The sequence below is a fragment of the Anastrepha ludens genome, chromosome 4, assembly GCF_028408465.1.
Source record: "Anastrepha ludens isolate Willacy chromosome 4, idAnaLude1.1, whole genome shotgun sequence".
In the NCBI taxonomy this organism is placed as follows: domain Eukaryota; kingdom Metazoa; phylum Arthropoda; class Insecta; order Diptera; family Tephritidae; genus Anastrepha; species Anastrepha ludens.
Window position 1 is genome coordinate 130,691,558 of NC_071500.1, and position 27,735 is coordinate 130,719,292.

At 39.5% G+C, this 27,735-nt stretch overlaps 2 protein-coding genes across 4 annotated transcripts; one reads left to right on the forward strand and one right to left on the reverse strand.

The window, feature by feature from the left end:
- Positions 1–30: 30 nt before the first annotated feature.
- On the reverse strand, positions 31–4,633 carry LOC128861228 (liprin-beta-2). 2 transcript variants are annotated; one of them, XM_054099189.1, is made up of 4 exons: positions 3,958–4,632; positions 2,812–3,893; positions 2,096–2,752; positions 31–1,723 (listed from the first exon to the last, which is right to left on the reverse strand). In XM_054099189.1, the coding sequence occupies exons 1-4, from the start codon at positions 4,240–4,242 to the stop codon at positions 1,411–1,413; spliced, it is 2,337 nt and encodes a 778-aa protein (XP_053955164.1). In that variant the 5' UTR covers positions 4,243–4,632; the 3' UTR covers positions 31–1,410. The 2 variants fall into 2 exon arrangements, with proteins under 2 accessions (XP_053955164.1, XP_053955165.1); XM_054099190.1 differs by having other exon boundaries at positions 1,584–1,743; positions 3,958–4,633.
- A 325-nt stretch (positions 4,634–4,958) lies between these two features.
- On the forward strand, positions 4,959–25,661 carry LOC128861229 (rho GDP-dissociation inhibitor 1). 2 transcript variants are annotated; one of them, XM_054099191.1, is made up of 5 exons: positions 4,959–5,170; positions 19,164–19,363; positions 19,445–19,554; positions 23,390–23,504; positions 24,412–25,661. In XM_054099191.1, the coding sequence occupies exons 2-5, from the start codon at positions 19,183–19,185 to the stop codon at positions 24,606–24,608; spliced, it is 603 nt and encodes a 200-aa protein (XP_053955166.1). In that variant the 5' UTR covers positions 4,959–5,170; positions 19,164–19,182; the 3' UTR covers positions 24,609–25,661. The 2 variants fall into 2 exon arrangements, with proteins under 2 accessions (XP_053955166.1, XP_053955167.1); XM_054099192.1 differs by having other exon boundaries at positions 4,959–5,159.
- The last annotated feature ends 2,074 nt before the right edge of the window (positions 25,662–27,735 follow it).

Genomic DNA, 27,735 nt, shown 5'->3' on the forward strand with positions numbered 1-27,735 from the left:
AAGGATTTTTTAATTTATAATTAATATTTGTATAAGATATGTATATACACATACAGGGGAATACTTATCTTTTCCTGATTTAATAATTTTGTAAATAAATTGGTACTTTGAAAAGATGATTTGAATCTTTTTGAAAGATCAAACATTAATAAATTCCAATGCAGGCTACATTTAATGTTGAATGCTATTTTCTGCTTAATTTTAATTAATCCATTTCTTTTACATTCAGCTGCATGTAGGCATATACACACATACATACGTACATAGGCATGTATGTACTTATAATACGTTGTGCAATATTTATTTGGAAGACACTTTATATTTAAATGCCTGCACAAAAAATGGTAGCATGAGGTTATTATTTGTTTTATCAAAATGTCGCGGTAAAAAAATTTATATTGGTTTAAGCCTCAATCTAAATCTATAAAATAAAGCACTGCCAGTAGTAACTTTGAAATATATGTATATCGGAACATTCTAGAACGGAAAAAAAATTGAATATAATTCGAATTTCTTAAACGTTGCTATTTTTATCAAGTTGTCTGAGTATGTCAATAACTGCACGAAAATATGATCTAAAAATTTGGTGTAATAGGTGAATTGATCAGAGTAAGAAAGAGGGGGGAAATCGATCTCTAAGATGCTAATAAATATTTAATTTCGAATATTTGACTAATGTAAGGATAAACAGATAAGGTGAAAATTAGCAAAAACAATACTTTAACTGGAGAGATAGTTTGTGGAATCTTTTTGTATATATATTTTTTTAAATTTTGTAATGGTAGAGCAATGAAGGGTTACCTTTATGGGAGTTAATAAAAATCATAAAACATGGCCTTCGTAGGATAACGTTTTAAGGTGCGCCCAGCTTAAACGAATTTGAAAAAATAAACGAAAATTTACAAATTCTATATATTAAAGATTTTAAGTGATGTGTTTGTAATTTGCTTGCTTCTAACTGCAGTACTTAAGTAAAATAATAATAATTTAGGAAATAAATAATAAACCCACAATACAAGCTCGTCATCGGAAGTCATTTGATGTCACCGAATGCATCAACAACACTAAACAGCGTTATAAGGTCCCTTAGAAGGCCATAAAAAATGCTTTAAAAACAATCTCACCATTAATAACAACTAAAAGTGAATATAAGTGTATGTACTCAGTACGTACACAATTTGCAAAGTGCAAATGAAAAGTTTGAATTTAACGTTTTTTGCAAACACTAATGGTGTCAGACGCACCTCTTCACATACGTTGAGACAAAGAGTATTTTGCACCCTTATTTCTGGGATTGAAATCCAACTTTCGCAAATCTGCCAAAAGCGATTGGAAAAGTTTCACTCCACCCTAATGTGCATACATACTACATATATATATAAATTATAGGATTTCTTCTCCAGAATTTCCTTATTTCGGGCTGTTCGTATTTGCGGTAACAGTTAAAGCAGGGGCCGAACTGTTAGAGTTGCTTTGAGGAAGCGACGTATCTTGATCGTTGCTGCTAAGGCACAAAGACATCATGGGACACACATAATCGGTCCAGTCCACATCACTATTTCCTTTATTGCTTTTTCTTCGTTTTAGTGAGAACTGCGATTTCTTTGGAGGTTTAATTTTAGATGTTATTGTGAGTGGTTGATACCCAGGTGCCGACTCGGCGTCACGCTTGACTTGTATTACATCACGACCAAGAAGTTCTTTGAAATGTGTGGCCAAATGGCTATTAGAGAAAAGAATCGACTATTATATATACGCACATTAACAAACTTGTATGCCAATTATTGATTTCAAATTTTAGCATAACATTTACAGTCTGTCTAATATAAGCGTGACTGCCAGAACTTGGAAACTATTTGACCAACTCGATTCTAACAAACTGGATTAAACGCAATATATTCAATAAAATGTTAAGTTGCTGGCCATTGGCTATAAGGGCTTCACATCTTCATCACACTTTTTTTAATTTCTGCGCAAGCTGTTAAGGTAATCGGCTCCAAATCTGCCTACTTTTTTGTAACGGGTCTCTAAATTTGCATTTTATTGCAATGTTCTATTAGACAGACTGTATTTAAGAGTATTCAATTGCTCTTACCGACGTAATAAAGTTTTACTGGGAGGAATACTCAGCAAATCAGCCAATAGGTCGGCGGTGAAGCGATGCTCATAAAGCATCAATGCGCCATGCACACCAGCACCACGTAAATTGGGTGCATACTCAGATAAGTCTGCGACACGTAACCATTCCATCACCCGATGTGCGGTCCACAAAGCAATGTTTTCACCACTTTCTTCCAAAGACTTCTCATCCTCCTCTAATGATTGTTCATCTGCTTCTGAAACGGGACGTGCGGACTTGGCTGAGCGTCGTATGAGACACTCAGCGTTCCATTCTATTTCGCGCATGCATTGTATACCGCAGCGCAAAGATGCTATGTGTAAATAGGAATAAACATGCAACTGCGCCAGGTCCTCCATGGTGAGGCGATGTAGCATGCGCCCATCGACTTTGGCCATCAAAAAGGGGTCTTTATATTGCGGCAATCCAATGTCATCTAGCCAACGCATGACCCAACTAACGTCGAGATGTGCAGCTTTTAAAGCTAGTGGATCCTCTTCTTTTCCTGTGAGTTCATCAATGGCAAGCTGTATTTTTTTGCGATGCAATGAGGACTTCAGGTTTAGCTCACGTTCTATATCCACTGGAGAGACGGTGAAAAAACATATAGTCGTATTGGCTTTTAACCACTTTCTAAATTTGAAGTAAAAATTTATATTTATTATATAAACTACTTAAAGTAATTTACATGCCTACAATCTTCAGCATAACAACCAAGACCAAGATCACTCAACCAATTGCATACTTCCTGCGGCGACCATTCTGTATAACCTTTTGATGAGGTTGATAGTTGGGCAGATTGTGTGGTCCATTCAATGCGCCCACCTGCAGTGGCACGAGTAACACCACCTCGCTTGAACTCTGCTTCGGCGCTCTCTAGTGCTGGCAGTTCCAAGTTTCCGCTGTTGCTTCGCCTCAATTTTCCGAAAATGCCTCTTAAACCTTTGGCCGACCTTTCTCGAAAGTTTGGTGATGGTGTAGAGTTTGTATTCGAAACAATACTTCCGTACATGAGGTCCACGCGCATATCTGTTGCATCATTTTCTGCACCCAAATATGTGCACTTCGAATCCTCAATAAGAATTTTTTCATTGGATGCAAATGCCACATTACGTTGACGTTGCATATTTGCATTTCCGTCAAACGAGCGATTACATCCCAAATTACCCATATTATTGTGGTTGCTGTTATTATTGTTACTGTGTTTAGTATTATGAGCTCGTGGTAGACTGTGGTATTGTGGATGTATCTGGTGGTGCAATGAAGCCGTAGGGGTTTTAGGAGATCCAACACTTCCCGAGCCATTGAAGTTTAACTGATTCAAGTTACCCATGCTACCGAAAGGTGGCCCCTTATATGGTATTAAAGCCTTTTTATTGCCAATATTATTTTCAATTTGATTTTCTAGTCCACGTAACTCTACGTTCTCGCGCTCCAAAGCAGCGCGATGAAGCTTTAATTCGGAAAGAGCTGACATCAACTCAAATTTTTGGGTTTCCAGTGTAGATCTTGAAAGCATTTGGCGCTGTAACTGTCCTTCACGCTCGCTTAATAATTGTGTTTTTTCGTTAAGTAGCCCCTCCAATTCTAAAATTTTGTTAGTTTGCGTGGAAACGCGGTCAGCCAGCAATTGATACTGCGCAGCTAACTCTTCCTTGTCCCGCTGTAACCGTCTTAACCGCTCATCCGTATCTTGCCGTGGAATATGCGTCTCTAACCAATCGCTAATAACCGCCGCAATAGCTGGGTCTGGTGCAGGCGCGGCTAGTCCCACCTAACACATTTATGTTCTGTATTACTTTTGTCTGCATATGTTGCATATTATCACTTTTTCTCACCTGTTGTAACGCTAAAGCTAAAGTTTTAGCGGTAGAAACTACATTAGTTGCAGATATTAAGTTACGTTCAGCGAGAGCCGCTGTATTGGATGTAATTAGAGACTTCACCCCATCGCCAGATCCACTAGCGTTAACATTGTTATTCCCAGATATTATACCGTCCATTTGCAGGAGCGCTGCTTCCAACATTTGACTTGCATCAGTAGCGGCTCCGACCGAAGTTGTTGCTGTTGTATTTGCAGTTTGGGTTTCTTGTGGCATTTTCCCAGCATTTATTCTATGCATAATAACTTTTTTAATGCCTTATTTATTTTTTTTTTTTTTGTGTGCAAATTATTGGTTTTTTTTTTTTTTGCACTGCTTGGAACGAATGTCTATCGGTTCACTTGTCTGCTGGTATTCTATTTTTATTCAGAGTCCCTGTTTTCCACATCCGTCTACCTTTCTTAGTGGGCGTAATAATAAGATCTCCTCGCTTTTAGGTCGTCAATTCTCTACAGCACTAAAAACGTGTGTCCCTAATTAATATACTTGTTCGCCAGTAGATATTTATATTAATTTACACTTTTTCGATGAAATTTACATAAAAACAAAAGAAAATTAAAAATGTTGAAGCAAAGTAAGAAGAAAAGAAAGCAACAAGAATAGTTTTAAGCGATGAACCATAGCTGCCAGACGGTTTGGCTAAAACCAACTAATTTCTATAGAAAAGCCAGTACTAAAGCAGAAAGTATAATCCAACACACAAATTCTAACTTGGATATTTGAGGTGATTAGATATCTTAACGACCGGTTTTAACTGTTTCATATGTATGCAGGTGAGCGGTGGATTTTAAATTTAAATAATTTTATGAGAAACATTGAAATCTTAACGATCTCGTTCTGTAATGCAAAAATATTTTGCTTACACCTTAAAAGAAAATATAGAAATATAGCCAGGAATGAATGCAACACTGTGGGATAAATTTACTCGTTACTTTATCCATTTGTAACGAACAAATTATTCATTTCTTTATCGACATTTATTAAAAAAACCGTCTGCGCTTTCTGAATTTATTAAGCTGCCTTTTAGCGATTTATATTTTCAGTTGAACTTTTTCCAAAATTTATTTAAATTTGCAAAATACTAAAGTATCCCAATTGATTTGCTGCAACGAAGCAATATAATTGAATAATTCAAGGTGCCGCAAAATATAGAAAAGGTGTGTGAAAAGTAAGTAAAAAAGAGGCTAAAATTGATAAAATGAATCCCGAATGATTTTCGGTGGTCTACTGATAAATCTGAATTATTGGCAGCCAATTTGATATTTACTAAGGTGGTGCCGTGATATCACTAGCTATATTGGTCACATATCTGATTATAGATATAGCTTTTGTAATAAGCGTGGAGTTGATTCATATCCGTCGCCCCAAGTGTATATGATTAGGCACTCTTGGTCTGAAAGTCTGCTTTTCATGGTTTGTGTGATTCATTCGATTACTTTTACATTGACATTTCTTTGTGCGGGGGGTGCATATATATTTAATAACACTTTTATTAAGGGGGAGCCTGGTTTATGAGGTCTAAAAATTGCATCTCTTTGCGATTTTTTTTTTTAAGGAAAAAATTAATTTAGCACTGTAAAGTTTTTTCTATCTTTTAATGAACATTTAAAAAGTATAAAGAATTTTTGTACTGGTGAAAATAAGTTGAAAAAAATGTTTAACATAGAAATTAGTAGAGCGCTGCAACGCTGGAGTTTCCAACTGGCGTACAAGATACAGCTCGTAATTATTATCTAAAGCAAAAAATTCAAATGGATTTCTAATTATCATGATTTTTTATTCTAGATGAACTAGAAAATTGAGAGAAATTCCAAAATTTCAACTTTTTGGAGGTTTTAAAGAAAAAAATGCCTTTCTATATAAAAAAAAAAATTCACTTCAACTTGGTATAAAAATCTTGAAAATTTTTTTTTTATCTATTTTGTTAGTTCAAATAGAAGATAATTTAATACTGAAGGGAACAAGCTATGATTCATTTCAAAAGATTCATTAGAATGAAAAAAAATTCATGTACGACAATTCAAAGAAATCATAAAAATGAAAAGTCGAAAAAAGAAGATAAAGTTTGTACTATAGCTGTCCGGTAGCGTAACTACCTAACGCTCGCCTATCTTTGGCTTTGTATCTACGGAAATATTGAGAATTAGGCTCTGTAACTCTGTGTGAATATTCTGAAATATATTAGGAATCGCTTAGAATGCTGGTGTAGAAATAAAATGAATATGTTCTTATAAACTTATATACTAAAAACTAAATACGGAAAATTTATACTTAATTCAAATTCGGGCTCGTATATTTTTTATAAAGCTGTTGATAGCGATTATATTGTCGGATGTAGGGTTTTTAACAATACAATCCAGTTCTTTTTTGGGTAATGATTTCTGCCGTCTACCAAAACGGGGCAATCTTCGAGTATATGGTTTAAAGAGAGAGAACCTCCGCATTGTGCGCAGACTGGAGGTGGCTCCCCGGTCAGAAAGTGTAGGTGTGTGTCAATAGCGTGGCCAAGCCGTAGACGGGAGAAATAATTTATTTGTGTTTTCCATACGCCGGTGGGGTATTATGGGGATATATGTTCTCGGTTTACGGTGTTGTTGTTGTTGTTGTAGCAGTATCTTCGCCCTGTCAGTGCAGTGGGCAAAACTTTCCTTTACTACCAGGATATATTTGAATGGGGGGCGGAGAGGAAGGGGGCGTGGCACCACCCACCACGCCCATTAGAAAGAGCAAGGTCACACCATTATAACTGTGAAAGTCCCAACCTCCTAGTGTCCCTATAGAAGCCCCAGGAGAAGTTTAAAAATTAGGTTTTTTCCGACCGCATTTGCAGTTTGTACTGAAATACAGTTGAAGAGCGGAGTATACAGCAGTCGTCAACCCAACAAGCATTTAACTTAGGTTTTATATTTCATAGCACTTATGAAAACGCTGTTTTATCGTAAAAGTTATGAGTGCCGATGGCGAAAATTTAGGTCAAAAATTGTCCGATTTTGCATAAATTTTATTTTTTTTTTGGAAAAATATTTGTTTTTGTAATATACATGTATATTTGAAATCAAAAAAGCGCCGCAAATTAAAATTTGGACTAAAAATCGCGCGATTTTTTTTCCAAATTTTCAGTATTTGTAAAAATATTTGTTTTTGTTATATATATGTATATTTGAAATCAAAAAAGCGCCCCTATAAATAATAAAAATAATAATAAAAGAATTTGGAACAAATCGCGCGATTTTTATTCCAAATTTTCAGTATTTGTAAAAATATTTGTTTTTGTATATATATGTATATTTGAAATCAAAAAAGCGCCCCTATAAATAATAAAAATAATAATAAAAGAATTGTTCCCTTTTGGTCGACTGGGTTTTTCTTATTTCGCTTTGTTCTTCTCTCTCTCACCGTTCGTTTGACAGTTCTCTCCTCAAATTTATTCTGCACGGTATTACAAACGGTTAGAAGAACATTTGTAATAATAGAATTTTAATAGAATTTGGACTATTATTTAGTAAAAATAGCTTTTAATAGAATCTTAATGTAATAAAGAATGTTTATAAGTGATTTTGTTACTTTTCTGTGTTTGTATTTAAGTGAAATAAGCGTCTGTAATAGAGCATTTTTAGCTCATCTAACGGTAGGCCCGGGAAACTAGCTGTTTCGACGGGTTGGGTCCAGAGGGAGAGAGGTGTTAGATGAGTGGGTTTGATGGGGCATGTGAAAAGGTGGTTAGTGTGGTGCGGGGTGCCTTTACATGCCGGACATATGTTTAGTATGTCGGGGTCGATTCTGGATAAGTAGGAGTTTAACCTGCTACAGTATCCAGAACGTAATTATGCCAAGGTTACGCGGGACTCTCGGGGAAGCTGGAGCTCTTCGTCTGCAATAGGTGGTGGTTGGACTCCGATAACGGCATTCGGAGGTCGGGAGCTTAAGAAGGTGGTAAGGGTCTCCCGATGAATGTCGTTTATGGCCTGTCTGTACACTGTCTGATCCTGGAGTGGTCTGTCTGTTTTGCCCTGGATCTCGTCCACGTAGTTGAGGAAGTGCCTCCTGATGTGCCTGGGAGGTGGCTTAAGCTCAAGCAGGTGTCTGCATGGGTGAGGCCTACGGTGACACCCTAGCAGAAACTGCTTGCTGAGCAGTTTGTTATGCTCCTTTACAGGAAGCATGTGAGCCTCGTCATGCAGGTGTTGTATTGGGGACATCAGGAGACATCCTGTCGCGGTCCTAATAGCAGTATTTTGGCAGGTCTGGAGCTTCGTCCACTGCGTATCACTGGTTCCGGGCGACCAGACAGGTGCAGCATAGTTAAGAACCGGTCGGCCTATTGCTTTGAAAGTCGACAGCAACATTTCTTTGTCTTTGCCCCAAGTGCTGCCGGCAAGCGACTTGAGGACCTTGTTGCGATTCTGTACTCTCGTTGCAATAGCGGTTGTGTGCGCGGAGAAGGAGAGCAAGCTGTCAAAGGTGACTCCCAATATTCTGGGGTTATTTACCGTCGGTATTGGGGTATCATCGACGTGTACCTGAAGTTGCAGCTTGACCTCCTTTGTCCAGGTGGTAAAAAGGGTCGCCGTGGATTTAGTGGGAGAAAGTTTTAGGTTTCTCGCAGTGAAGAAGCGAGAAAGGTCGGCGAGGTAGTCGTTTACTTTGGTGCATAGGCCATCAATGTCATTGCCCGACGCCATTATAGTGCAGTCGTCGGCGTATGAGACCAGTGAGGCTCCCTCTGGTGGCTGGGGGAGTTTCGAAATGTAGAAATTAAAAAGCAAGGGTGAAAGGACACGACCCCGCGGTATTCCTGCTTTATTTTTCTCTGTTTTGATGTTTGGTCTCGAAATATCACCGACGAGTGACGATCACTCAGGTAGTTCGCGGTCCACCCCTTTCAGAACTGGCGGGAGTGTCGACTGTAAAATGTCATCTAGTAGCGTGGCGTGGCTGACTGCATCGAAAGCCTTTTGTAGATCCAACGCTACTAGGACAGTCCTCTCGCAGGGGCGGGTTTGGTTTAGTCCGCGGTTTACCCGGGGTGTTTATGACGATGAGTGCCGTGGTGGTGCTGTGCACCCTTCGGAAACCATGCTGGTGAGGGGCTGGAGTCAGGTGTTCTGTGAGGAGTGGGAGTAGTTAGGAGAGTTATCGGACGATAGGACTCCCCTTGGTTGCCGGGTTTCCCAGGCTTCAGTAGTGGGACCACTCTCCCTAATTTCCACTTATCAGGAATGATGAGAGTGGCCATAGACAGGTTGAAGACCTTGGTGAGGAATTCTACTCCCAGTGGACCCAGCTTTTTCAACATCAGCATGTTTAGTCCGTCAGGGCCAATGGCTTTAGATGGTTTCATGTGTTTAATGGCCCCCTGAACCTCGTCGCTGGAGAGAGCAAGCGGTGCACTGTTGTATGACAGAACGTTTGGATCTGTCGACCGGAGGATGCAGTATAAATTGCCAGCTAAAGTATTTCGCGCATCTCTTCGGATCCGACGAAGTACGACCATTGAAGGTGATATCCGACAGGGACCTTACGGTGGACCAGAGCTTGCTCACACCAGAGGTGAAGTTACAGGACTTCATATGCTCCACCCATTTGGTCCGCTTGTATTGGGTTACCAGTTGCCGGATCTCCGACTTGAGGTTCTTTATTCGAGGATCCCCGGGATCGGCCAGGCGTAGGCGGTCACGCTCGTTCGCCAGAACAGCTGCTTCAGCTGGGAAATTGGGACGTAAGTCCCGGATCCGTCCAGCGGGTATGAAGCGAGCCGCGGCGGCTGTGATCGCCTTGCGAAATGCGCGTTCGCCTGCGCGCACATCGGTGGGAATGGGTAGGGCTGCGAAGATGTCCTCAGTAAATTCCGCGAACCTGGTCCAATCAGCTTTGTTAAAGTTGATGTATGTACCGGTGATCTGCGGAAACAAAGTCGGCAGGTTTCTCGATCGAGATGATAATGGGCAAGTGGTCTGATGCAAGCGATAGCATAGGTCGCCAGGTTATGCTATTTATCAGACCTGCGCTAGCAATTGTTATGTCAGGCGAGCTACTGCAATTGCCCACTACCCTGGTTTAAAGTGCTGAATGTCGAATCGTCTATCTGCTCTGCCAATAGCTGTCCCCTACGATCATTTGGCAGGCTTGAATGCCAAAGATCGTGATGCGCGTTAAAGTCACCTACTACCAATCGGTTTTCTCCCCTGATGAGCGCACCAATATCAGGAGATATCCTGCCGGGCAGCAGGTGACAGGGGGTATGTAAATATTATATATTTCGAGCTCGGCATCGCCTGACCGGACAGCTATACCTTGACATTCTAAGGTGCTGTCCCTGCGGTCGATGCCTTCATCGATGAGACGATACTGCACTGAATGGTGGACTATGAACGCTAGGCTACCACCGTTGTCTCGCTCTTGGTCCTTTCTATGCACATTGTAGCCGTCTCTGGTAATCAGGGGGGAGCTAGCGTGTAGTTTTGTCTCCTGGACCGCAGCTATCTTGATACCATACCGTCTCATGAAGTCGACTATTTCGTCAATCTTGCTCGTGAGTCCGTTGCAGTTCAGTTGCAATAGCTTGAAGCTTCGCGGGAGTATGGTCGTAACTCGGGGGGTGAGGGATGCGTGATGTTGTCTGCGTTGGTCCTGCTGTGCGTTCCGCAAAATTGGTTGTGGCCTGATGTTGACTGGTAGCCGCGCCACTGGGGGCGTTTGCGGGTGCAGAGCTCTGCAGCAGGGGGCAACGTAGTCGCGTGGCCACTCACGGGTGGTGTGCAGGCCGGAGCGCCTCCGAAAATGGCACCAGCCACTGCAAGAATTGCATTGGACAGTTGTCAAGTTCCGAGGAACTACGGTCTGGCACACGGAGCAGACTGTGCGGGGGACCAAGAGCTGCTGGTTTGCCCCGCACTGGGGTAGGAGCAGGAGGGTTGTGGGTCAGAGAGGGAGTTGTGTTGCTCGTGGGGGCTCTTTACCGTTGAGGTGTTGTTGGTGGCGGCAGTGTGACGTGCCGGCACTGAGGGCAGTGTCGCCGTTGAGGCAGGGGCAGCCTGTAAGCGGGAGCAACACGTGGCCACATACCTTGTGGACCACTCCCTGTGTGTCTTAAGGCCTGAGCAGGTCTTAAGATGGCACCACCCGTTGCACTGATTGCACCTAACCGAGGTGGAGTTCGGGTGGAGCCGTTTGTGGCAAATGCAGCGGTAAAATACCTCTGATCCGGGGTTGGGTTCGACGCCAGCCCGGAAGAGAAGTATTTGGAGCAAACTTGCTGCAATGAGTTGCTCCTGTGACGAAAGATTGGGGGTGGGATGCGGTACACTAGGCAGGGCTAGTTTACTGAGGCGGCAGCCCTTGGTCGGGAAAAACCCGAGTCATTCCGGTAACGTAGAACCGGCTGCCACTACCGGTTTACGGTAGTGTAGTGGTGGTGGGTGTAGTTTAGCCATTCTAATTTCGTTCTGGTGTTGAGATATTGTCTAATTGCTGATAGCATATCTCTCTTTTCACAAGTGGGATGTTTTGTTATCGGTGATGAGGAGGCTTGTTTGGCCGCACTGTCTGCTATCTCGTTCCCGTTCCAAAGTAAACGTAAGGTAGCCTCCTTGCCAATGAGCGTATCTCTTATTCTACTAATGGTGAATGAATTGGTTAGAGGGTTTAGAACTGCTTTTAGGACGGATTTGCATTCGGTGCATATAAGGGTTTTACGATCGTTTTCCAAAGCCTTATAGCGTGACAAATGGTGACTGCTTCTGCAGTAAAAACAGATGCGCAGTCCGGTAAAGTTTGCACCCGTAGGGTGTCGCTGTTTGTGTCAATCACTGCAAATCTGGCTGGTACATTATCGGATTTTGAACCATCTGTGAACCACAAAGACCAATTGTCAGCTTCAAAGTATGTCTTGCGCTCCTGAAACATAGAAAGGAGAGCTTCGGGTGATGCAGTTTTTTTTTGTGAATTTGGATAAGTTGAGGTGGCAGGATACTTTCGTTATCTCCCATTCAGGGTGTTTTGCTTGGTAGTTCACCACCGGATTGGACAACTCTAGATTGTTGACTATTCCAAGTATTTTAAGCATAACAGAAGAAGCTATTATATTAGGTTTATATTGGATCGGTTTATATTTGAGATGCCCTTGTCGATGATATTGTTGTTGTAACAGTCCTTTTCGTTTGAGTTAGATATACTGTTTACTAGACAGGGCTAGTTTACTGGGCGGCAGCCTTTGGTCGGAAAAAACCCGAGTCATTCCGGTAACGTAGAACCGGCTGCCATTTATTTATTTATTTATTACGGTCTTATAGACCTAGATAATATTGGCACAATTACATTAAAACTACTAAAAGATATAAAGTATATACTGAACAAACTTCAAGTATATAAGGTGGGTATTATTTGCACAATAAATTTCAATTATATATTTATAACTATCTAAATGCTATGGAAAGCTTAGAATACTCATATAAAAGTTTCTTAAATATTTCTGGACTCTCACAGTTTTTTAAGTGTACAGGTAATTCATTATATGCTCTAACTCCTCTACAGTATAAGCTCCTCCTGTCCAATTCATTTCTAGCTATTGGGACGTGAAAATTATTTCTGTTCCTTGTTTGGTAGTTATGAATTTCACTGTTGTATATCATTCTATTACTTAGATATCCAGGTAGATTGCCTAATTTTATATTATGTATGAATTTCAAAGTGTAGTATGTCACTAGTTGTTTCACACTGAGCCAATTCAATTCTCTGAGCATTTCTAGAATTGGCGTGTCGTGTCGTTTTCTTAAAATAAAACGCATCGCTTTATTTTGTTTCTTTTGTAGATTCGAGATTTGAGTGTCGGTGAACGTAAATAGAATTGTCGGACAGTAAATGAAGTGAGGCTCAATCATTGATCTATACACCATAATTTTGTATTTCTTGCTGATAAATTTACATGAGCGGAACATAATACCTATCTTTTTACCTAGTTTCGCCTCTGTATATTTCAAGTGCTCATCGAATTTTAGCTTATCATCAATTATTATTCCCAAATACTTTATTTTATCGACTCTTTGCAAGGGATTATTTGCAATATTCTGCGTTATAATGTCTGGATCCACTGTTCTTCTTGTCATCAGCATATATTTTGTCTTATCGATGTTAATTTTCAGTTTGTTATGGCACAGCCATATGTATATCATATTTAAATCTGTTTGCACTTTAGATAAAGCTTCTTCCATTGTTAGAGCACTCAGAGTTAATAAGGTATCATCCGCGAATAGACGAATTTTACAAAATTTTAGGTATTTAATAACATCATTGATGTATACTATGAATAATATTGGTGCGAGCACAGAGCCCTGTTGCAATCCTATTGGAACATCTATTTCTGAAGAGACAGCATCTCCTATTACCGTTTTTTGTCTTCTACCGCTGAGATAACTTTCAAACCAATTTAAAGATTGGTTTTGTATGCCAACATTGTGTAGCTTCTTTATTAAATTGTCTCTGTCTACGGTTTCAAAAGCTCTTTTCAAGTCTAAAAAAACTGATATTGTGATCTCCTTCTTTGACAAATTTTCTTTCCACTCTGTAATTACCAAGTTTATTGCCGATTCACACGAGTGCTTAGATCTAAACCCAGATTGTTCCTGTATTATAATTTGATGGCCATCAAGATACTGTAGCAGTTGGTTTTTGGCTATTGTTTCAATTATTTTTTCATCACATTGCAATGTGTTTATAGGACGCAGTTCTTCTGGTTTTGTTGTTCCTCTAATCTTTTCCACTGGAATAACTACAGAGATTTTCCAGCACTCCGAGAAAATACCTAGATAGAAGCTTTCATTGATTAGGCAGGCATATGTATATCCCAAGTACTCCATAGAGTCTTTTATTACACCTTCCGTTAGCATTTTTTTACCACCATATTTATTTTTTAATGACGAAACAGTTTTAATTATATCATCCGTGGTGACCCTCCTAAATTCAAATATGTTTCTGTCCAAAACTTCACGCTCTTCATTCATTACAATGTTTTCGATACTATTATGAATTGTCATGATGCTTTCTACAAAATATTTATTAAGCTCATTTGCTATCTCATTTTCATCTTCAATCCACACGCCATTTAATACCACTTTCTTTATTTTAGTTGTGTTGATGGTCATATTAGCAGTATCTTTGAGACATTTCCACATTAGTTTTTGGTTGTAGGAATTTATAGATATTTTGCTTTCCATATATTGTGCTTTCTTTAGCTTTACCATTTTCTTATAGTGTCGTTTAATACATGATATTCACACCAGTCATTACTTCTTTCAGCCGTTTTAAAAAGTTCAAATTTTAATTTATTAAGCTCCGTAAGTTCTCTATCATACCATTTATTTATTAGTTTAATTTGAACTAGTTTGTCATATGTTAACTTTGACATGATATTAATCAGAATACTACTTAGCTCTTTAGTTCTAAGACAGATATCAAGATTATTCAACTGAACCAAGCTGTAGTTGCGCAGGTGTTCAACAAGATTTACTTTGGAATAATTTTCCCAACATTTTCGGATTTCAAGGATTCTCATTTTGTATTTTCTCTGCATAGGCAGTATGAACTGTATGGTTTCATGATCGGATATTTTGTATTTATCTAACTTACATATTTGTATTTCGCTCCTATTAGAAAATAACAAGTCAATTTTTGTCTGAGCTGATTCAGTGATTCTTGTATTGAAGGAGATTCTTTGGTACATTGAGGAAGCTTGGAAAATACTAGTTAGATGGTTCGTATATGTTGATTGATTGTTCATATTTATATTAAAGTCACCAATTAAAACATTGTTATTCGATTCATCAAAACACTCTTCTAAGACATCAGTAATGTACCCCAAAAATTCAGCATCACTGGTGTTTGGTGAATGATATAATACACCTATTTGCCACTTGTACGTTGACTTTCTAGTTCTGATTACAGTACACCACATATTTGTATCCATAGACTTATTATAAATTACTTTGAAATCAATAGATTTGTGTATGTAAGCTAGTACGCCACCTGTTCGTCTGCTATGTGAATCACATCTTATAAAGTTATATCCATCAATGGCAATTTCAGCATCAATGACATCCTCGGTGGTATGAGTCTCTGCACAAAGAACAATGTCAGGTTTTAGAACTTCAATCATTCTTTCGATCTCTTCTTTATTAGCTGTTATACTGTTACTGTTCAAATAAATGCACTTAATTTGATTTTTTGGTTTATAGCTATTTGCATACTTAATTTTTGATTGCTAATACCCAAGTTTCTTCCTCCTTAACTCCAATTTATGTTTGTAGCATGGGCAATTTTTATCAAGCGTATCGTGATTAATATCTAATGCCATGTTGTAGTCATTATTCGCTCTGATACAATTTAGGCATTTCATTATTGGGTTTTCGTTGCACAATTTAGAATTATGATTACCATGACATTTTTGGCACGCTTCATCATTTTTACAATCGACCAGCTTGTGATTGAAACCTTTGCATTTAAAACACATCAGTACATTTACTGCGTCAAACACTTTACATCGTTCCCATCCTAAGTTTAAGCTTTCTGCTTCTATCACTTTTACAAATTCTACATTATTTATTTCAATAATCGCATTATAATAAGATCGGTTGTCTTTCTTTCTTTCGTATTGTTTCACCACTGTTAAAGTGCTTAGGCTAAGGCTGGGATTTTGCTTTTGTACTGATTGAAGTAAATCTTTTTGTTCATATTTGAAATTAATTCCAGTAATTAAAAACCTTGGCAGTATAGGCTTAGGTATCTTAATTTCATATTCACATCCAATATTATTTTCAATAGCTTCTCTAATTTTGTTGCGCTCATCTATATTATCACTTTGTATTATCATTACACCGTTGTTTGTTGTTGCAATACTTGAGATTTTCAGATTTTTTGGGTCTACTTTAGCACTCAAATCTTTTTTTGTTTTTTCTCCTGTTTGTTTAATTTTAGGTTTTACTATTAAGGCTACATCATTTTTTGGCTCTGCTATAGTTCTCTTTTTTTTATTTTTCAAAACATCAGCATATGTCGAATTTAATTCATTTGTGCTATTACTTATTCGCTTCATTTCATTTTGTACTTTTTCGCTCTCTTTTCCAATTTTTTCCGTTCTAATTTTTACCTCTTCTATCATTTCATATAAACTCTTAACTTCACCAATTTTCTTCTCGAATAACTCTTGAGATTTTTCCATCATCAACATGCGCTGAGCGTGACGAACTTCAATGGCCTCTAATAGTAGTTTTAACTCATCTTGGCTATTTTTTATTACTCCTTCAAATTCATTTTTATACTCATTCAAAATCGAGTTATTCTTTTTAACACTCATATGCATGCCTTGTAATACAAGATCAACATTTTGAACATAGGTAATGCACTCATCACACATAAAACGAATCATATTATTCTCTCCCAAAATTTTTGTGCTGTATTTATCCACTCCTGAGCAGGTTTTGCTTTCATGGTAATTATTGCCACATACACCTTCACATCTAATACCGCTCTCTCCTCTAATCGATGATTTGCATTTAGCGCACACACTCATCTCGCTATATATATATATATATATATATATAAAGCGAGATATAGGAAGTATTTATTAAGAATTTTACAGCTTTCGATTTGTGGTTCCGTTCAGTTTTGTTTTTTTACCCTCGCAGTTCACTTTTTAACAATTAATAATTGCTTATTTAGTTTTTAAATAAAAGAATACGGTGCGAATATTAAACACGTCTGTACTCTCTCCAACTGTAACAATCATTATCCATGGGAATGCTCCCAGTCATGGAGCATAACAAACTGCTCAGCAAGCAGTTCCTGCTGGGATGTTACCGCAGGTTTCACCCCTGCAGACATCTGCTTGAGCCTGAGCCTACGCTGACGAAATGCAGGACAAAACTGACCCACAATCTACTGGACCTGACAGTATTTAGACAGTCAATAAACGACATTCACCGGGAGACCATCACCACCTTCTTAAGCTCCCGTCCTGTGAATGCCGTAATCGGAGTCCAACCACCACCTACAGCAGATGAAGAGCTCCAGCTTCCTCGTGAGACACGTGTAACACTGGCACAATTACGTTCTGGATATTGTAGCAGGTTAAACTCTTACTTATCCAGAATCGACCCCGACATACCAAACATATGTCCGGCATTTGAAGGCACCCCACACGACACTAATCACATTTTCACATGCCCCCTAAAACCGAGTCATCTAACACCCCAATCCCTCTGGACCCATAGACGAAGATGACAGGGAATATACCCGACACTGGCGGGGCTACTATTACTGTTAACAAACAGACAAACAAACAAACAATGATTGAGTTGGATGGGAAAAAAAGTTTAGGGATGAGTCTCGCTTGAATCTGATGTATTCTTTCTTCAATTGTGGGTAGGCCAGCCTCTGCTAAAAGGATTTTTATTGGAGGTGTGCGAAGATCAAAAATACTTATTCGCGCCGCTTGGTGATATACCGGCCTGAAGATGTTTAAAGCCGATTTTGGGGAGATCCCAAAAAGGAAAGGCCCGTAGTCGATTTTGCTTAGTATAAGTGTTTTGGTTAAGTATATAAGAGTATTAATGTGTGCATGACGTTTCCTACTTTAAAGGTATGTAATAATGTGTTGTCTGGCAGCTGTGCTTTTTTTCGATTGATTAGAGAAATGTAATACCTAATATTTTCATATTTTGTACGTTTACAATTTCTATATTATTTATAGCTAATCCAAGATTGTGGAAATCGCACAAATATTTCCTACACATATAAAAATGTTTTGATTTTTCTAAGAATATCTAGGCTCCAGAATAATCACCCCATTCCAAGATGTCCTGTATTAAATTTTTGAAAACTGGTTCGTTTCAACATTATAGTTCCTTTTGCAGAGTATGTATAAATCATCTGCTTAAAGACAGTAATCTACCAGATTATTGGATTTTATAGTATCGCTTACTTCATTAAAGGCGATGTTAACGAGGACGACAGATAAAGGAGATCCCTGAGGTATTCCCTTTTTCTAAAGGATAAATGTCGGAAAATGTGTTTTGAATTCTTACACGAAATTTTCGATTTTTTAGAAAAGACTTGACAAAGTAGAGTATTTTAAGTCACACTCCCCATAAGTGAAGGCCATTTAGAATTACATGAAGCCAATTCGCTCAAATGCTTTCTCAAAGTCAAGCGAAAGGATGGAGATGTGGTTCCGGGCTGAAACGGCTTTCGTGGAAAAGTAGTCAATGTGAAGGAGAACATAAATAGTGAGATTGTAATATCTATTGAATTGAAAATGTAATTATACCCTGACTTTATAAAAAGTCTACATTCAACTTCTGTTCTATAACTTTTTTCCAAACCAAATTCTTCATATACAACCACAAACAACGAACTTGAATTCCATAGAGCATCTGTGGATTGCGCCCTAAAGGATTTTCGGGCTCTGTGATATAACAAACAAAGAAATGTCGAAAAATCCTCTTAAAAAGAATCTGTGGCCTGGGTTTGGGCTATTTAAAATCGCATCCAAAAATTAAAATAAGTAGTAAAGTAAAGAGTAATGGTGGTTTATATATATTATATATATATTTTTTTGTTATTATTTCCAAATACTTTATCTTTGTGTCTCCTGCTAAATTCTTCAATACTTCAGGCAATGCACATGTTCCGATTATTTAATTGTGTACTTATTTATATTATCTAACTATTGAGTATGTAAAAAACTTATTTATATTATCTAACTATTGAGTATGTTTTGGCTACCGCCGTAGCCGAATGGGTTGGTGCGTGATTACCATTCGGAATTCACAGAGAGAACGTTGGTTCAAATCTCGGTGAAACCCAAAATTTAAAGAAAAAGAAAAACATTTTTCTAATAGCGGTCGCCCCTCGGTAGGCAATGGCAAACCTCCGAGTGTATTTCTGCCATGAAAAAGCTCCTCATAAAAATATCTGCCGTTCGGGGTCGGCTGGAAACTGTAGGTCCCTCCATTTGTGGAACAATATCAAGACGCACACCACAAATAGGAGGAGGAGCTCGGCCAAACACCCAAAAAGGGTGTACGCGCAAATTATATATATATATATAATATTGTTGTTTTCATTCCCTTATAATTTATTAATTTTAATTATGAATCATTTAATTACAGCTCTTACGTGTGAATCAAAATGTCTGCGGAGTCGCATGCCGAAGTTGGTATACATGATGAAGACATTCACGACAGTACCTACCAGCCGCCACCGGAAAAGACTATTGAGGAAATAATGTCTGTTGATCAAGAGGATGAAAGTTTGCGCCGCTATAAAGAGGCCTTGCTGGGTGCCGCACAAGCGGAAAAAATTATTGTCGGTATGATATGGCTAAAAGGAAAACAACATTACGAATATGTCCATTAAAATTGTTGTATTGTTCAATTGTTTAATATTTCAGACGCAAATGATCAGCGCAAAGTGATCGTTAAGAAATTGGCTTTAGTAGTTGAAGGTCACGATGATATGGAGTTAGATTTAACTGGCGATTTAAGTCAACTTAAGAAACAGGTATGACGAAAGTAATATTGATTCCGATGGCAGCCGGTTCTACGTTACCGGAATGACTCGGGTTTTTCCCGACCAAGGGCTGCCGCAGTATGCTAGCCCTGTCTAGTGAACAGCACACCACCCCTCCCCTTACGTCACAGTAGCAAATCCTCGTAGCAATCCTGCTCCAAATGCTTCTCCTCAGGGCTGGAATCGAATCCAACCCTGGGCCAGAGGTATTCTATTGCTGCGTCTCTGCCACTCCACCTCGGTTAGGTGTAACAAGTGCAACGGGTGGAGCCACCTTAAGACCTGTTCAGGCCTTAAGACACATAGGGAGTGGTCCACACGGTATGTGGCCACGTGTTGTTCCCGCCAGCAGGCGTCTGATGCCTCCACGGCTACTACTCCCCCTGATAGGCCGGCACTACCAACCGCCACCACAACCCACACATCCACGATAAGGAGCCTATCGGAGCAACACAACTCCTCCGACTTAACCCATCCCCTTCCTTCCTGCTCCAACCCCAGTGCGGGGACAAACCAGCAGCTCCTGGTTCCCCGCACAGTCTGTTCCGTGTGTCAGATCGTAATACCTCGGAATCTGGTATCAGTCCAATGCAATTCTTGCAATGGCTAGTGCCATTTTCGAAGATGTTCCGGCCTGCGCACAACCCGTGAGTGGACAGCTGCCTACGTTACCCCCTGCTGCAGAGCTCTGCACCCGCTACCGCCTCCTGAGGCGCGGCCGGTCACCACCATCAGGTCGCAACAACCACAGCGGATTGCGCAGCAGGTCCAACGTAGACAACCCCACGCGTCCCTCACCCCCCCAGTTACAACGACATTACCGAGAAGCTTCAAGCTTCTACAATTCAACTGCAACGGACTCACGAGCAAGGTCGACGAGATAGTTGACTTCATGAGCCGATACAGTATCAAAATAGCTGTGGTCCAGGCATTCAAGCCTGCCAAATGATCGTAGGGGACAGCAATTGGCAGAGCAGATAGACGATTCGACATTCAGCACTGTGAATGACAACGCCCCGACCAAGGGTAGTGGGAAATTTCAGCAGCTCGCCTGACCTAAAAATAGCTAGAGCGGGTCTGATAAATAGCATAACGTGGCGATCTATGCTATGGCTTGCATCAGACTACCTGCCCGTTATCGTCTCGATTGAGAGACCTGCCGACTTTGTTTCCGCGAACCACCGGTCCTATTTAACTTTAAAAAAGCTAATTGGGCCGGCTTCACGGAATTCACCGAGGACACCTTCGCCGCTCTTCCCATCCCCACTGATGTGCGCGTAGGCGAACGCGCATTCCGCAAGGTGCTGCGGCTCGCTCGTATTCCAGCTGGAAGTTTTAAGGACATTCGTCCCCATTTTCCAGCCGAAGCAGCCAGCTTGGCAAACGAGCGTGACCACCTACGCCAGGCCGATCCCGTGGATCCCCGCATAAGGGATCTCAATTTGGAGATCCGACAACTGCTAACTCAACACAAGCGGACTAAATGGGTTGAGCACCTGAAGACCTGTAACCTCACCTCTGGGGTGAGTAAGCTCTGGTCCACCGTTAGGTCCCTGTCGAACCCGACGAAGCACAACGACAAGGTGGCTATCACCTTCAACGGTTGCACTTCGTCGGACCCGAAAAGATGCGCGAGCTATTTTAGCCGGCTTTTTATACTGCATCCTCCGGCCGATAGAACCAAGCGTCGTGCTACCAGAAAGCTGCACAAACTGACGAACGACAGTGCGCCACTTGCTTTCTCCGGTGATGAGGGTCAGGGGGCCATCAACAAATCAAAAACATCAAAAGCCATTGGCCCTGGCGGACTAAACGCGCTGATGCAGAAGCATCTGGGACCTTTGGGAGTAGGATTTATCACAAGGGTCTTCAATCTGTCCTTGGCCACTCTCATCATCCCTGACAAGTGGAAAGCAGGGAGAGTGGTCCCATTACTGAAACCTGGGAAACCCGCCAACCAAGGGGAATCTTATCGGCCGATAACTCTCCTTTCCCCAGTAGTGAAGACACTTAAAGCCCTCCTACTCCCACTCTTCACGAAACACCTGGCCCCAGCCCCACATCAGCACGGCTTCTGACGAGTGCACGGCTTCTGACGAGCACCACTGCACTCACCGCCATAAACGCCCAGATAAACCGCGGGCTTAACCAAAACCGCCCCTGCGAGAGGACTGTCCTAGTAGCGTTGGACCTGAAGAAGGCTTTCGACACAGTCAGCCATTCCACGCTCCTAGATGATATTTATCAGACTACACTCCCGCCAGGGTTGAAGAGGTGGTCCGCAAACTACCTGAGCGGTCGGCACTCGTCAGTGATTTTTCGAGATCAAACATCAAAGCAGAGGAAGATTAAGCGAGGTGTACCGCAGGGTAGTGTCCTTTCTCCCTTGCTGTTCAACTTCTATATCTCGAAGCTCCCCCAACCACCAGCGGGAGTTACCCTGATCTCATACGCTGGCGCCAGTACGATAATGGCGTCGGGCAATGACATCGACCTTTCTTGCTTTTTCACTGCGAGGAGTCTCCAACTTTCCCCCACCAAGTCCACGACGACCCTCTTTACCACCTGGACTGACCTCCTTTGTCCTGCCCCTTAAGGTAAAAGTCGACGGCACACCAATTCCGACGGCAAACAACTCCAAAATTTTGGATGTAACCTTTGACAGCTTGCTGTCTTCTCTGCGAACACAACCGCTATTGCCACTAAAGTCCAAAATCGCAACAAGGCCCTCAAATCGCTTGCCGGCAGCACTTGGTGCAAAGACAAAGAACTGTTGCTTTCGACATTTAAGGCAATTGGTCGGCCGGTTCTGAACTATGCTGCGCCTGTCTGGTCGTAGTGGATAAAGCTACAGACATGTCAAAATACTGCCATTCGGACAGCGACCGGTTGCCTCCTGATGTCCTCCATTCAACACCTGCATAACGAGGCACAAATGCTCACAGTAATGCTTGCTCAGCAAGCAGTTCCTGCTTGGATGTTACCGCAGGTTTCACCCCTGCAGACACCTGCTTGAGCCTGAGCCACCTCCCAGGCACGTCAGGAGACACCTTTTAGACTACGCTGACGAAATCCAGGACAAAACTGACCGCAATCTACTGGACCGGACAGTATTTAGACAGTTCATAAACGACATCCACCGGGAGACCGTCACCACCTTCATGAACTCCCGTCCTGTGAATGCCGTAATCGGAGTCAGACCACCACCTATTGCAGACGAAGAGCTCCAGCTTCCCCGTGAGACTCGTGTAACACTGGCACATTTACGTTCTGGATACTGTAGCAGGTTAAACTCCTACATATCAAGAATTGACCCCGACATTCCAAACACATGTCCGGTATGTGAAGGTACCCCACACGACACTAAACACCTCTTCACATGCCCCCTAAAACCGACTCATCTAACACCCCTCTCCCTCTGGACCCAACCTGTCGAAACAGCATGTTTCCAGGGCCTACCCCTAGGTGAGCTAGACGAAGACGACCGGTGATATGCCCTACACTGACGGGGCTACCATTACTGTTAAAACAACAACAACAAAGAAATATTGATCTGTGTGCAATGCAATTTTCCCTTGTATAGATGAAGATTCTAGATGCAAATTCGGATAGTATTTTTTTCAAACTTTTTTTTCAATTAATCCAATCTCAATCCCAAAAAAATTCTATTTCAATTAACTTATTCTTTTTGAATCTGAATTGATTCGCTAAAAGCAGGTGTTTAAGGTTTTAATTTTCCTTCATTTCTTGCTAAGTAAAACCCATTCGCAATAGATATTTCCGCAAGCTTATGATTTTGTAAATGTATTTTCTTTTGTCTTCTCAGGTATTCGTCATTAAAGAAGGTGTTCACTACAAGGTGCGCATAGACTTTATTGTGCAAAGAGAAATCGTTCATGGCCTTAAATATGTACAAAAGACTTACCGAATGGGTGTACCAGGTAAATGTTGACTACAAGTGCATTGTATTTTGTGTTGCATGTCTGGTATTAGTACTCACACATTGTAATATTGTTTGTTAAACTAATTATAAGGTCCATGAAAATATTGCATGCACATCAATATAAAAGCAATCTGACAACTTTGACAAAACAACCTAAATACATACTACTAAAAAAATAAATAAATAATTGGAGCTTGCAATTCTCCTCCTATTGTGGTGTGCGTCTTGATGTTGTTTCACATATGGAGGGGCATGCAGTTTTAAGCGGACTCCGAACGGCAAATGATTTTTATGAAGAGCATGTTTTTTACTACCATAATATACTAAATGACACGGTATTTCTAAGACAATACTTCAGTTTTTGACCTTCAAAAGGGGCCCATCTGGCAGAGGTTAGCACCCAGTGTACGGATAAGTACAACTATTGGGAAAACTCAAGAGCGATTTTTTCACTTCCACACATCACAATTTAGTTCAATTTGCTAGGTAGTTAAATTAAATTGGCCTGTGCTATTCTCCAACACTTACTTTTCCGTAGATATTTGATTGTAAATTGCATAATACGTATATATAAGCATACATTTAGATTACACACCAAATATACATATGTATGTACATTTTGCGTTTATTGTTTTAGTGATATGTTGAACTGGTATTTTTACCATCTGCCTTTCAACCACTAATCTATGTTTGAATTGATTTTCCCACTGCTTACGATGGATCTGTCAATGTTGTAACTAATTAAATACTAACATTCCTTGTGTGATTGTGTTGTGATCATGTTTATTTAACCGCAAATTTCACCAAAAGTTGTTGGTAAGACAACCTTATTTCAATGCTTTTTATTTTAGCAACGTGATTTTAGAACAGAAATATTCAACATTGTTGTTTACCTTTTTATTTAGTTGATAAAATGACGCATATGGTCGGCTCTTATCCACCGAAAAAAGAAATTCAATTCTACTTAACTCCATCAGAAGAAGCTCCTTCAGGTATTATGGCACGTGGCACATATTCAGTTGCATCGCTGTTCACCGACGACGACAAGCATATACACCTCAAGTGGGATTGGACCTTCGAAATCAAAAAAGATTGGGAGTAAAAATGATGTGCAAAGTATCGGAAGTTATTGCAACTAATTACAACTCATACAGTGCAAAAGTCAAAGTCACATACAGTTTGACACGTGAGAAATTTTCTAACATGATATTCTAAAGCAATTTCAATTTTTACAAAAATCGTATTAACTTTCTTCCTTTAATTTAAGTAAAAAAGTAAGTTCTCTATAAGCGATAATTCTGTCATATTATTAAATTGAAGTCAGTTTGCATAACATTTCGTTTAACGTGCGAAAAGGAAAATATTTACTTTGCAAAAAAAAAAAAAAAAAAAAAAAAATTGACTTATCTGCTTTCAAATTGTTTTTGAAGTTATGAGTACACATAAAGCCTCATATTTATTTGATAGGAGTTGTAAAAACAAAGTGCCCCGGTTTTTACATTTGTGCTAAAAACATAGATTTCACTTAGATTACGTAACAGAACGCATTTCAATATTTGTAAAGTTGTATTTAAATATTTTGTGTAAAACCTTTAATACTTGAAAATATATATTTTCCCAATTTTTACGAATTGCCTGTTGAAATATTACTAATAATGTATGAATTCAATTCAGCAAAATTAATTATTCAGTTTTATGTGTCGCTCTTAATCAAAGTATTAATTAATTGCCATATGTGTATGCTATGTTTTTCTTGTTTTCTTAAAATAAACCACTCGGATTAAAAATAAAAGGTTGATGATTTCTTAAACATGCTATAATTTTGTGTATGCAAACTAAAGCTGCATGGATAGCCAGTGAATTAGCAATACGACACTTTGAAGAATTTCCAAAGTAATCAAAATGAATGAATGATAGCATTAAATTTGATCAAGTAAATTCTAACTGAAAAAAGCAACCATGCGGTGATCATTCGGAGAAGAAATTAAATGAGAACAATGATGATGAATAATTCAATATTTATTGTATACCAAAAAAACAAAACAAATTACTTTATATGTCTTTTTAAAATTTTACAAAAATGTAATATGACTATAAGCAATTTTGGAAATACAGATCTATAACTACTTACATAATATAAATTCCATTAATCCACGATGCAGTGGTACTGTTTCTGGTTTTTTTTAAGATACATCCAGTGGGTACAACATCGATTACATTTGCTGTTATATAAATCTTTACAGGAAGTCGGTCGTTAAAGATTTACTAAATGATGCCATATGTATTTTGTTTACCGATATATACATTAGGCCGGGTCGATTTGTGGGGAGGCAAAAAAATCGCCCATTGCTCTGTGAAAATCATATTCTAGGGATCAAAATAAGAAACTTTGCCGAAGGAACCATACCTCTAAAACGAATTCTGATGTCCCCCAATTTGGGTCGAACTTTTAGTTTCTTTTGTGGGGAGGCAAAAAAATCGCCCATTGCTCTGTGAAAATCATATTCTAGGGATCAAAATAAGAAACTTTGCCGAAGGAACCATACCTCTAAAACGAATTTTGATGTCCCCCAATTTGGGTCGAACTTTTTAGTTTCTTTTCTATAACTCACTTAAATTAATTTTTTCATTTACATATGTTCTGACTAAATAAATTTCTTAAGAGAAAAAATAGATATTATTATAAATAAATAATAAATATTATTATAAATAAATAAAAATAAAGAAAAAACATAGCCATTTAGCTGATTTTAGCTACCCAAAAGTTCGACCCAAATTGGGGGACATCAGAATTCGTTTTAAAGATATGGTTCCTTCGGCAAAGTTTCTTATTTTGATCCCTAGAATACGATTTTCACAGAGCAATGAGCGATTTTTAAATCGACCCGCCCTATATGTATATTATACATAGATATATTGTACATACACATACATACATACATGCATACTTGTATTGTATATAAATGACACCCTTCGAAGTTGTTCCACCAACGGAGGGACCTAGGGAACGGCAAATGTTTGTTATGAGGAGCTTTTTCAGGGCAGAAATAGGCTCAGAGGTTTGCCTATCGAAGGGCGGCCGCTGTTAGAAAAAACTATTTCATCATTTGGGTTTTAGAACGCTTGCGCCACCCATCCTGCTACCGCGTACCTACATAAAGAACGAGTAGTAGACTAACTTATCCGCCTGGTGCACATTAGCCGAAAGGTCACTATTTCTGAACTGTTAATGAGTTTCACTTGTCCAGGTTTTTCTTTTTGGAATGCCTGCCTATCTGGGTATGTGATTTTAGTTATAGAAATACAATACCGAGGCTATCTAATATTTGATAAAATATATTGGTGATAAAAAGTTGATTAAAAAATAATTAACGTCAGAATAAGTGTAGTAAAATAGATTCATTATTTGTATAATAGATGGATTTAGTTAACCGTATTGCGCGTTGCATAAGAGCAATTAGGTTACGCAAGATCGTGTTAGAGAGATCCAATTACGTATTGTTTGAGCGCTCTTTAAAGGTGGGCACCAGCAAGGTGAAAATACACCATATTTTTTATAGTTTTGCTGCGATAACGGCGAAAACACAAGCCAAGATGCTGAAAATGTGAATAGTTTTTATGATGCTGATGCTATAAGAGCCAACCAACAGCGAAGTTCCATTTACAAACCGCTGCTTAATCATAACAAAATCGACCCAATTCTGAATAGGATGGTGGCTGGAGATAGAAAATGAGTCAATTACGACAACGTCAAACCGATGTGGCCGAATTGCAGTGCAATTGCAAATGTTTGGTGGGATTGGCAGCGAATAATTACTGTGAGCTGCTCCCTAAGGAAAACTCTTAAATCGGACCTGTACTGTCAATAATTGAACCGTCTGAAGAAAGTAATCGCCCAGAAGCGGCCAGCTTTGGTCAATAGGAGTAAAATTGTGTTTTCATCAGGACAATGTCAGACCAAACACAATAATAGTGCCTCACCATTTACTCAGCGATTGTCCCTTAGTCCGGACCTAGCACCAAGTGATCAGATAGTAGTTTCTGTTTCTGTCTATGGCGAATGATTTTGTTGATGAAAAATGCGCCTCAAGAGACGATGCGAAATTCCTGCCCGCACTGTCAAAATGTTTTAGTTTATAGTAAACTTTGTTTTGGAAGATCTGAAAGCCCTGGCAGCTAATTCACATTAGTCATTTTATCATATTAATTTATTTAATTTCGCTAATAAG